This window comes from Microtus ochrogaster, chromosome 1 (genome assembly GCF_000317375.1).
Source record: "Microtus ochrogaster isolate Prairie Vole_2 chromosome 1, MicOch1.0, whole genome shotgun sequence".
Taxonomy (NCBI): domain Eukaryota; kingdom Metazoa; phylum Chordata; class Mammalia; order Rodentia; family Cricetidae; genus Microtus; species Microtus ochrogaster.
In genome coordinates this window covers 110,107,776-110,119,218 of record NC_022009.1, presented here as the reverse complement: position 1 = coordinate 110,119,218, position 11,443 = coordinate 110,107,776, and the positions used below count along the sequence as shown (strand labels likewise).

At 39.4% G+C, this 11,443-nt stretch overlaps 1 protein-coding gene across 1 annotated transcript; it reads left to right on the top strand.

The window, feature by feature from the left end:
• The first annotated feature begins 7,231 nt into the window (after window positions 1-7,231).
• On the top strand, window positions 7,232-11,099 carry LOC101990467 (ATP-dependent RNA helicase DHX36-like). The gene is made up of 3 exons (XM_005344197.3): window positions 7,232-7,549; window positions 9,708-9,832; window positions 10,731-11,099. Exons 1-3 carry the CDS (start codon window positions 7,241-7,243, stop codon window positions 11,077-11,079), a joined length of 783 nt encoding a protein of 260 aa, XP_005344254.3. The 5' UTR covers window positions 7,232-7,240; the 3' UTR covers window positions 11,080-11,099.
• Window positions 11,100-11,443: the final 344 nt, after the last annotated feature.

The window sequence follows — 11,443 nt, the reverse complement described above, 5'->3', positions numbered from 1 at the left end:
AAAGGTAAATGGGATAATTTAAGATAAGTTGGCTAGAAACAAGCGAAACTGTAGCCAGACATTTATAAGTAATAATAAGTCTCCATGTGTGATTATTTGGGCCGCCCAAAGAGTAAAATGAGTAAAACAACAACACTCACGATCTGTCTACTCTGTGGCTTCTGGGATGTGGCACACGGTGGAATGAGTTCAGGGAAGATCATAATCAATCTCTCACTTATGAGAGCCAAGGAAAGGGACTAAGGTGTTCATAACCCTTTCTAGAACATGTTGCTGTGTATTAAAGACATCCCATTAGGCCCCACCTCCATTTACCCCTCTCCTAAAAGTACTTTCCTAGGGACTACGACACATGACGTTAACCTGTAGGGTCCAAATCAGAGCAAGCCGTAACCATCCCACCATCCCACAGCTGTCCCATTTCTTTGAATGGAGACTGGGAGAAAATCCTGTCACATCCAATCCTGAGAGGTACAGCACACCAGGGCAACAAGCTTCTGGCTAAAGAAGAGAAAACCCGCAAGTCTAACCACAGAAGTCTGTTCCTGTGCTGAAGATCTCCAAGACTTGCTTTGCCATTCTTGAAGCATAAAAAAATTTACTTCAAATATTATTTCTAGATTAAGAACTTTAAGATTTCCTCCCTAAGGACAATGTGTTATCTCAAACAATAACCATTTCAACTTGTATTATATTAAATGATTACAAGGAATACAGGACAAGATTTATTTTTCAGATCACCTTATCATCATACCACTGATGTATATTTCAAAAGTTCTGATATTTTAAAATTATTATTTTCTAATCTTAATTTTAAATAATTATTTAAAATTATTGTTTCCATAAACATGCTAAATATGTTACCTAAATATTTATTTACAAAAGTTCTTGTTTCATGTGCTTATAGATTGTGCATACCTCTATTGTAGGCATATATGTTATTTACAGATTAAATTAATTATATTTAGAACAGTTCACTTTGGTTTCTATTTCATTATACTGAGTCAAAACTGTTTTAAAATTACTTTACATGAACATTTATATTGTTTTGTTCTCCAGAGAGTACTTGTCATGAAAAAAATTCTTCAAAAATGAGTACCACAAAATGAATAAATAAACAAATACATAAATAAATGGTAGTTGTGATGGCTCATGCCAAAATTTCCAGTTTGAGAGAAACCAGAGAAGAGATGCAAGTTCAAGCAAGCCTGGACCTTGCAGTGAGTTTCCGGCACCTAGACTACCAAGTAAGACTCTGCCCCAAAACAAATAAAATATTGCAAGAAAACAATAAAATTCAAATAAAATTATCTCAATGAATTTTTTTCCATCTCTAATGACTACTCAATACCTCATTACCTAAACTTAAGAAAAGGTAGTGTCACTATTCATGTTTATCAAAACAAACCTACAATGTTATACATAGCATATATATTTCAACTTACAGGAATTCTCATTATAAATATATTGTTTTAAAACGTTTTCACCAAAATTGAGAACACAATGATAGTTGGGCAACTCTGTCTGCTTAGCATGTACCTCAGTTGGTAGAGTCTTTCCAAGTGTGCACCTGTAGTTCAAGATCATTCTCTAATTCCTAGAGTTTGAGGCCAACCTTGTACACATGAGATCCTGTGTCCAAAAGAGTTTTCATTAAGAAAGAAAGAAAGAAAGAAAGAAAGAAAGAAAGAAAGAAAGAAAGGGAAAAAGAAAGAAAGAAAGAAAGAAAGAAAGGAGAAAGAAAGAAAGGAGAAAGAAAGAAAGAAAGAAAGAAAGAAAGAAAGAAAGAAAGAAAGAAAGAAAGGGGAAGGAAGGAAGGAAGGAAGGAAGGAAGGAAGGAAGGAAGGAAGGAAGGAAGGAAGGAAGACTGAGCTGATGACATACACTTTTAATCCCCAAATGGCAGACGCAGAATTGGAGGCCAGCCAAGTCTACAGAGCAAGTATCGGAGCAGCCAGGGCCGCATAATTAAACCTTGTCTCCAAAATAAAAGAATGAGACAGACAGAAAGAAGAAGAGGAAGCAAACAAACAAGGAAGATCTAATTGAACATTCTAGCAGTGCTTTGTAAGAGAGAATTTTCGGCAAATCTAGATGTCCAATTTTCTTAAGGAGAAAACAATATAGCTGTTTTAAATGCAATTTTTGACTGTCAGGAAGAATTTTAAAGATCATGATTAAGATTTGAATGTAAACAAATCATTTTTGGAGCCTTTGATGAGATGATGAAAATAAATATTTCAAAGATTAGAAGATAGTACTATCTGGATTTCTGACTACCTTCCATTTTCTTTTTGCTGGATAAGCCTAGGCTGGGAAAACCAAAAAGTAAAAAAATAAAGTATATTCCTACTTAACTATTCTTGTTTCTTATGCTATACAAGGGATATATTTAAATGTTTTCTGTAATAAACAGTACTGGGATTAATTATCTGAGACATTCATTAAAAGGCTAATAGAAATTATATAAAAAAACTGTAATACATGTGCTGAAGAGATGGCTCAATGATTAAGAACACTGACTATTTTGTGGAGACCTGGGTTAGATCCTCAGGACCCACATCGAGTTCCAGGGGATCGGATGCTTCTTTTGACTTCTTCAGACTGCATACACATCGTGCAGAACCATACATGCAGGCAAAACACCCACACACATTCAATTAAATTAAATTTAAAAATAAATTGTAACAGAATTCTGAGCCATCTGTATTGAATTGACGACAAAACACAAATTGGGTCATGCAGAAGCATAAACATCACCTCTAAATCCTTGTAACGAGGGAGAAGTTTTACACACGCCTACTTGAGTTTATTTACTCTTTAGAGTGAGTCTAATCATGAAACTCTTTTGATACAGGAAGTATCTTGATATTTTGTATTATATATAAATGTCTGAACTTACCCTTGTAAGATAAAGTTAAGAAATTCTCATTATTAAGAAACAGTAAATTAGGCAGAGCTTTTCTCTTTTGTCTATAAACTGATATACCTGAAGATAAAAATGGTTTATTGTTAGTGTCACCATCTGGTGGTGACTCCTACCAACTGCAAAAGTACAGTGCCTGTAGAAACTAAATAATTTAAATACATACTATATAATCCCTAATATTTCTGACAGCTGATCTTGACAAAGGCAATTAATTTTAAAACAGAAAAGGGTGTTGTATTTCTCAGAACACAAGGGGAACTTGGTTGTGCACTGTTTCAAAGCTCTTCTGATAAATTTCTGACATTAGATTCCATAGACAGATTTTCTCTGACTCACTTTTTTTAGCTTATTTTATTTATTTTTCATTATTTTTGCTGTCTATTACTTACTATAAATTTTTCTAAGTGCTTGAGATTAAAATTCAAATAAAACAAAACACACATACATGTATACATATGACAATTTAAGCCATGTATAAAGTTAGTGAATAGAGTCCACACAATATCAATTTATGTTCAAAAGATTCTCTTAATTACTGTCAGTTCCCACAATTCATCAGACAGACTCATATAATGCGTAAGTATTTTCTATTACTTGTATCTCACTGTCTCCCTCTTTGCTGGTCCCAAACAAACCAGACAATAATAGACTGGTTTATAACGAGAGCTTTTGGATCTCCTTATATCAGCTTGAGCATTTGAGGGACTAGAAACTTGTGTTTGTCACCTGAACAGTCTACCAGACCCAATTCTGCTCTTCCTATGATGGAGTTCCAAGAAGCATTCAAATGAGTTTGTTGTCACGCAGAGAAAAAGAAGGTTGTCCATGACTCCATGAGAAAACTACAATAGAAATTCTACACTTGGAACTTTTCCTGGAGTTTGCACTAACCATTTCTTCCCCTGCCCGATTCTATTTATGTAATTTTCTCCTGTTTTAATTTTTATCCTATTTTTTTTAATTTACAACTAATTCTTTGAAAATTTCATGCATGTGTATAGTACATCTTGTTCATAACCTCTTCCAATTTCCCCACCCCATCCCCCCGGATCCTCTTCAATACATCACCTCCCATTTTTCATGTCTTCTTCTTTAAAATTAAAAATCCACTGAGTTGGCGCTGGGCAGTGGTGGCACATGCCTTTAATCCCAGCACTTGGGAGGCAGAGGCAGATGGATTTCTATGAGTTTGAGGCCAGCCTGCTCTACAAGAGCAAGTTTCAGGACAGGTACCAAAGCCACACAAAGAATCCCTGTCTCAAAAAAACAAAAACAAACAACAAAAAAAAATCCACTGAGTCCAATTATTGCTACCTATATGTACATGGGTGTGTGGGTACATCTATTGGTGCATGGGCAACAGTATCCACAAAGAAAAGTCACTCCCCGTGTCCCAACAGCCATAAATGTCCTTAGCTGGTTTTAATCTACATTTTTCCTTAAAAAAATTGTACAACTGCTCAGATGACAGATACCATCAACTTTTGTTGACCTATAACAGAGCGGTCCTTTCCCAGAATTTTCTCAGGACAGACCAATTTAAACACAATTTCCTGACACATAATATAGATTATATCTGGAAAAGCATGAAAATAAGGGCAGAAGGTCATATCCAGATTCAGGGTACACTGACCAGATTGGGTTCTATAGCTATGTTCTGACACCCAGCAAGAATAAACATGTCTTATAAATTGAATGTCAATGTTTCTCACAGGAGACATGATAGCACATTGAAAAAACCATCCAGGGAATAAACTGAACCTGAGGTAAAAACCCTCTGCCTTTTCCCCCCATCAGCCTCTTTCACAGTTCCAATAAGGTTAGATGGGGCAATCCGGTAGGAGGAATGGGTCCCAAAAGCAAGTAATCGAGTCAAAGACATCCCCTGCTTTATCTGCTAGGAGTCTTACAGGAAGACCAAGTTATACAGCTGTAACATATATTGAGAGGACCTAGGTCAGGCCGATGCAGCCTCCCTGGCTGTCAGCTCAGTCTCTGTGAGCCCCTGTGAACATAGTTAGTTGGTTCTGGGTTTGTTTTGTTGTTGTTGTTGTTGTTTTGTGGTGCCCTTGACACCACTGGGTCTTACAATCCTTCCTCCCTCTCTTCTGCAGGATTCCCCAAATTCCAACTAGCATTTTGCTGTGGGTCTCTGCATATGTTTGCACCAGTTTCTGGATGAAGCCTCTCTGATGACAATTGGGCTTGGCACCAATCTACGAGCATAGCAGAGTATCATTAGGATCATTCTATTGACCTTTTCTGCCATTTGTATTTGATTCTATTCTGATCTCTGGGGTATGCCACTTCTGGTCCTAGTTCTCAATGGGGAGCTCCCGCTCATGGTATGGGTCTCTAATTATGCCAGTCATCAGTTGGTCACTCCCATAGTTTAAGTACCATCTTTACCCCAGCACATCTTGTAGGCAGGACAACTGCAGGCTGAAGGGTTTGTGTCTGGGGTGGTGGTCCAGACCCTTCACTGGAAATCTTGCCTGGTTACAGGAGATGACTGATTCAGACTGCATATCTCATCCTGCTAGGAGTCTTAAATAGGGTCACTCTCATATATTTCTGGGAGTTTTCATTGCTCTAGGTTTCTAGCTCATTGCAAAGATGCCCCCAGATACCAGTTGTCTCTCTCAGTACTTGCTCCCTCCATCCTCTCCCCACCTGATCCTTACTGGTCCCATTCCCATTCCCGTTTACTGATCCCTCCTCCAATCCATTAGCAATGTCTATTTTATTTTCCCTTTACAGTGAGCTTCATGAAGCCTCCTTTGACCTCTCCTTGTTATTTAGCTTCTTTGGCTCTGAGGGCTGTAGCATTTCACTTACAGCTAATACTCATTTATGAGTGAGTACATATCACATTTGTCTTTCAGGGTCTGGGTTACCTCACTCATGAATTCTTTTCTAGTTCCATCCATTTACCAGAAAGTTTCTTGATGTCATTGCTTTTAACAGCTGAGTACTACCCTTTTGTATAAATGTACAACATTTTCTTTATCAATTTTTCAGATGAGAGCCATCTAGGTTGTTACCAGTTTCTGGCTATTGTTGGCACCGCCAACAATGGGCTGGATCCTTCCATATCACTCATCAATCAAGAAAATGCATCACAGTCTTGCCTACTGGCCAATCTGAAGAGGGCATTTTCTCTGCTGAGGTTCCCACTTTCCAAATACTCTAACTTGTATCAGGTTGACCCAAAATTGCCTAGTACAAATTGTAAGAACACTGCAAAACTTTCCTCAACTCTTAAACAGTTCAGAAAGGATCCAGATGCTCCTCTATAATACACAGGAGATAAAAGGTCAAGAGTTGTTATTTGGTGGCACAGGGATTACTGGGATGGATCCAAGTACCCATAAAGCTGACGTCAACTGAAATTTCTGCTGGTAAGCCAACCAGGAATGACAGCTATCAGAACACCTGTTGATGATACAAGGTTGAATTAGCTGCACATATTTATCAGACTGTCATAGTCTGATTTTATCAATGAGCCCAAATATGATATCAAACCAGCAACTCTTAGAAATAAAACGCACAAGCAAGGACTATTTGTTGCAGTAACAAATCTCCCAGATCTCTTGCATAAACCCTTATCTTAAAAAGAAGGAAAAGCCTAACAGAGTAAAACCTCATAATGACCTGAAAGAAGAAAATTAAGGGCTCTGATTTTCAAGGAGACTGTTGTGATGTGAAAATGGGCCAATGTGTTGACATAAAGATTATGGAACATTCCAGATTTCATGACAACAACTAAACTATGTAGTATCCCATTATTATTACTACATCCTGTGGTTCTGTGTGGCTCCCTCTTGCTACATTCTAATTAGTGTGCAGAGTAAAGGATGCGGAGGTTGGGTGTTTACGGAAGCTGACACCCCAGTTCCAGTACCGAAGATTCTTTAAAGGTAGATTCCTGTGTATACTTATATGACTAAAAGAGGTGCCAGGCAGTTTCTAAGACAGATGGCGAACTTCTTTGGTCTATGAAGAGCATACACATTGGGCCACGCTTTTATTGTGTATGTATTTACTATCCATGGCTTTGAAAAGAAATTCTTCGTTTTACCAAAGGAATGAAAATTTACAAAAATTTCCACACTTTTCCAGTCTAGGTTAAAAACCTTGCCGTACCGGAGCTGCTCTCCTCGCGGTATCATCCAAAGGGACCCCGCACACACAACTTGAACCTGAGCCACATTCTCAGCATCATCCGCCCGTGACGCCACCGGAAATGCCTGCTTGTGACACTCAAGGACCGCCCTTTCGCGCTGGGCGCCGGAAGCCAAGCCGACGCGGATGTGCGCCTGCTTCCGGGCCCGGACGCCATTTTCAGCGGTTAATTTTTTGCTTAGACTCGAGTGGTCATCCGGGACAATGAGCTACGACTACCACCAGAGCTGGAGCCGCGACGCGGGGCCGCGGGGCTCCGGCCCGGGCTCTGGCGGCGGCGGCGGAGGGAACCGGGGCCCGGGCGGCGGCGGCGGAGGAGGCGGAGGTGGCCGCGGGGGTCGGGGACGGCATCCCGGACACCTGAAGGGTCGCGAGATCGGCCTCTGGTACGCCAGGAAGCAGACGCAGAAGAACAAGGAGGCCGAGAGGCAGGAGGTATGGAGGGCGAGGCGGGACCCGCCGGCGTCGGCTCGAGCTCGGTGCAGCCTCGGCCGAGCCTGTGGTAACGGGCTGCGCGTCCTAACGCAAGCCATCCCTGCTGCAGCCCCCGTGCATGCTCTGCTTGCGGACTTGAGAACTGGAGGTGAATGCCTAATTCAGATTCCAGCCCAAGCAGACTTTGTTTTTTTTTGGAATGTCATCTTTTCCTTTAGAAAACTTATTGCCACTTTTAAGTTCTTTGTCTGGAGCAGCCAACGAAAGCAGTAACACCCTGTCACAAATAGTTTAGCTAATAGTTTTAGCATTAAAGTGAATCACGTGCTCGACTCTTTTCCTTTCTTCCTTTCGTTTCTGCATCTGAATTTTCTGTTGAGTAGTAGCTCCTCTTGAAGACGGAAACGTACCGTGCCTGCAAGGAAGACTCTATAGGGCAGTATTTGGCTAATCTCATCAGGGGATTGGCAGTTTGATTTGTATCTTGGAAGATCTGTAGTATAGGAAACATCATGCTTTTTGAAATGACCCATTCTAATGAAAAATAAATCATCGCCCAACAGCTTTCGGGATGACATTTTAGTGACTTGATGAAAAGCGCCTTGTATAATACATCGGAAATGTAATTCAAACACAGACCAGGTTTTTTTCATTTTCTCCTTAACCACCTCGTTTTCAAAGGCGCATTTGCAACTTTTAAGATTTATCTTGATTCTTGATTATTCTCTAAAATACGTCATTGAATTATCGTTAAGTGTGTTTTTCAGTTGTGTAATTTTCCCTTTCACCACTCAGCTTGTTATTGTTGTAACCTAGAATTTCCATTTCTTTACATTAAAAAAAGCCTGTAATTAAAAAAATGAAAGCATTCCACTGCAGCCTCATTGTTCCTTCAACGTCTATGCATAGGAAACTCAATTGTTCTGAGCTGGTATCTTAGTCACTATGTTCATAATAGAGCAAACCTGGTTTACAGAGATAAGTGTGTTGGGGGACTTAGAAGACAAGGTTATTATATGGAGAATATGGACTATCTATTCAAATGAGAGAATTTTAAAAGACAGAGTTTGATGGTGTAAGGCATACAATGAGGATTTCAGGATGTCTCTGATAACCTAGAGCAGTGGTTCTCAACCTTCCTAATGCTTCAACCCTTTAATGCCATTTCTCATGTTGTGGTAACCCCCAAACTATAAAATTATTTTTGTTGCTATTTCATGACTAATTTCGCTGCTGTTGTGAATCATAATGTAAATATCTTTTCTGATGGTCTTAGGTGACCCCTGTGAAAGGGCCTTTGGACCCCAAGGGTCAGAACCCATTGGTTGAGAACCACTGACCTAGGAAATCTTTGACTAGAGTTAGCATTTGGCAATGCAAGGATCCATGGATACTTTTGAAGTGAGGGTACACAATGAACACTTAGTTTCTGAAATTCACAGATTTTATTTCTCAAACTTGAATATGTGTGGGATTCACCTGGTACCTTGTCAATGTCTATGACTGAGACCAGGCTTGAGAGAGTCTCCTTTGCTAACAGGCTTCCAAATGATGCTGTGCTACTGTCTGTAAAAGGTGCAGAAAAAGTCTGGACAAAAAAGATCAAAGGAGGACTAGCCAGAGGAGGGGAGAAGAGTATATAAGTTGGTAGTGGCAGGCAGTGCATGGCTGTCATAAAGATCTTGATAAAAGCAGCTATGGAGACGGGTTAGTAAAACACTGCAGTAGGGTGTCGAGAAATGGAAGGATGAAGAAATGGAGCATTTGGCAGCAGGTTTGTCGGGAAGAAAGAAAACTAGACCATAGGGTAGAAAAATTGAAGGAATTCTTTTACTTTGTATCTTGGTGAAGAGATTGGGCATTAATGACCACTTATTTTCTGTTTGGGACTGAGAGCATGAGACCAGCATGCTCTTCTCGGTGGCCATCTTTAGAACTGATTTAGTAGACATGTGTAAACTAAGAGGTCTAGAAGGGCACACACATATTGCCATGAATCTGACTTACGGAGTGAGATTAGGTTAGAGGGTAAGCGTAGGTCACTAACTTTCTTATATGTATTTGAATATAACATTACTTTGCCTTTATCTTTTCATTTTAGATGTAATTTTATGCATGTTTACATTAACAGATAACAATTTTCTTTTTTATAAAACAGAGAGCCGTGGTACACATGGATGAACGACGAGAAGAGCAAATTGTGCAGCTGTTGAATTCCGTCCAAGCTAAGAATGATAAAGATTCAGAAGCACAGATATCCTGGTTTGCTCCTGAGGATCATGGGTAAATAGAAAATATTCTCATAAAGAATATCAAAAAGGAAAAGTTTTGTTGCAGCATTGACTAGATAAAACAAACAAAAAAAGACAAGACTTCCATTTTTAGTCTTTTCAGAAGTTAGAGTTAGTTTTCAAGAATCTTTTTAAGTGGTGCAAATAGATTTGAAGAAAGAAAAATGCATTTTATTTTTTTGAGACAGGATTTCTCTGTGGCCCTGGCTGTCCTGGAACTCACTCTGTAGAGCAGGGTGGGTTTGAACGCAGAGATCATATGCCTCTTCCTACTGAGTGCTGGGATTAAAGGTGTGCGCCACCACACTTGACTCTAAGAAAGAGAAATTTTAGATAGTGTGTTCCCTAAGTGTCAAGATTGTTCACTCCGTGTGAGATATTGACTATTACTTGTGTTACCTGCCTCTCATCTTCTCTTTCCAAAAGTCTTCTGTGGGGCAGGTCTACATAAAGTTAAATTGCTGCTGTTTCAGAAGGCTACAAAAGCCATGTTGTTTGTTGGAAAAATTAGAAGTGTTTGGGGACTATGTAATGTAGCTTCCCATTTAGATCTCAGGAAGAGCAGCAGCAGAAAGAGAAGTTGTCAAATAAACCAAATCCTTGAAAAATCAAGAGAAGCGAAACAGTAGTAAGGACCGCAAAGGATGAATGGCTGTTGTGTGGATTTTAATTTCTCAAGTACCACAGGGAATTAATTATCTGTGATAATCCATGGAAAAATAGGGGAAAGTCTGAATGTGCTATAAGAATCTAAGCGTAGTTCTTAACTGCATTGTGTTGCTTTCAGTGTTGGGGATTTTGAAGTATTTGGAGAATATAGTGCTTTGTTTTCTTCCAGTCCCTGAGTAGCTCTTCATCTGGTCCTTCTGCTCTTGATTCTGTGGTTATAGGTATGGTACTGAAGTGTCTTCAGAGAAAAAAAATAACTCAGAGAAGAAATTAGACAACCAGGAAAAGAAATCACTGAACCAAGAAAAAAAGACTTTTAGGATCACGGACAAATCATACATTGACCGAGATTCTGAGTACTTACTGCAAGAAAATGAGCCAAATGGAGGCTTAGACCAGCAATTATTAGAAGATTTACAAAAGAAAAAATCTGACCCTCGGTATATAGAGATGCAGGTAATGAGAAGTCAGTCATTCTTCTCCCTACCTTGGGAGAAGTGGGCTTATGGTCGAAGGCTAGTGCCTGGTATGGTTGAGTGCGATTCCTCAATAAGCCACCTCCCTCTGTGAGCGGACTTTCTTGGGTGGCAGGGAAAAGGTGGCTGAAAATTCCATACAACCTATGCTGTATCGTATTTACACAGATGCATTATGTGTTGAGAAGAATTGCTTGAGATTGCTAATGCCTTTGGGAACACAATTTTCTAGGCCAATCTAGTAAGAAATTGTGAGTCCAGCCAGATTGTCAGAATTATGAAGTTTCTTCCAGCTCAGAACTCCTCCTTTTACAGATGATAAATTTTAAAATTTCCAAAGCTAGATGATCCATGCTATGTTTGCCAGCATTTAAGGGCTGAAGTTGTACAGATTATTGTGTCGACAAGCTGTTTAAAGTCCCCTTCAATCCAAACGTAAAATTGTATAATTTGTGGGT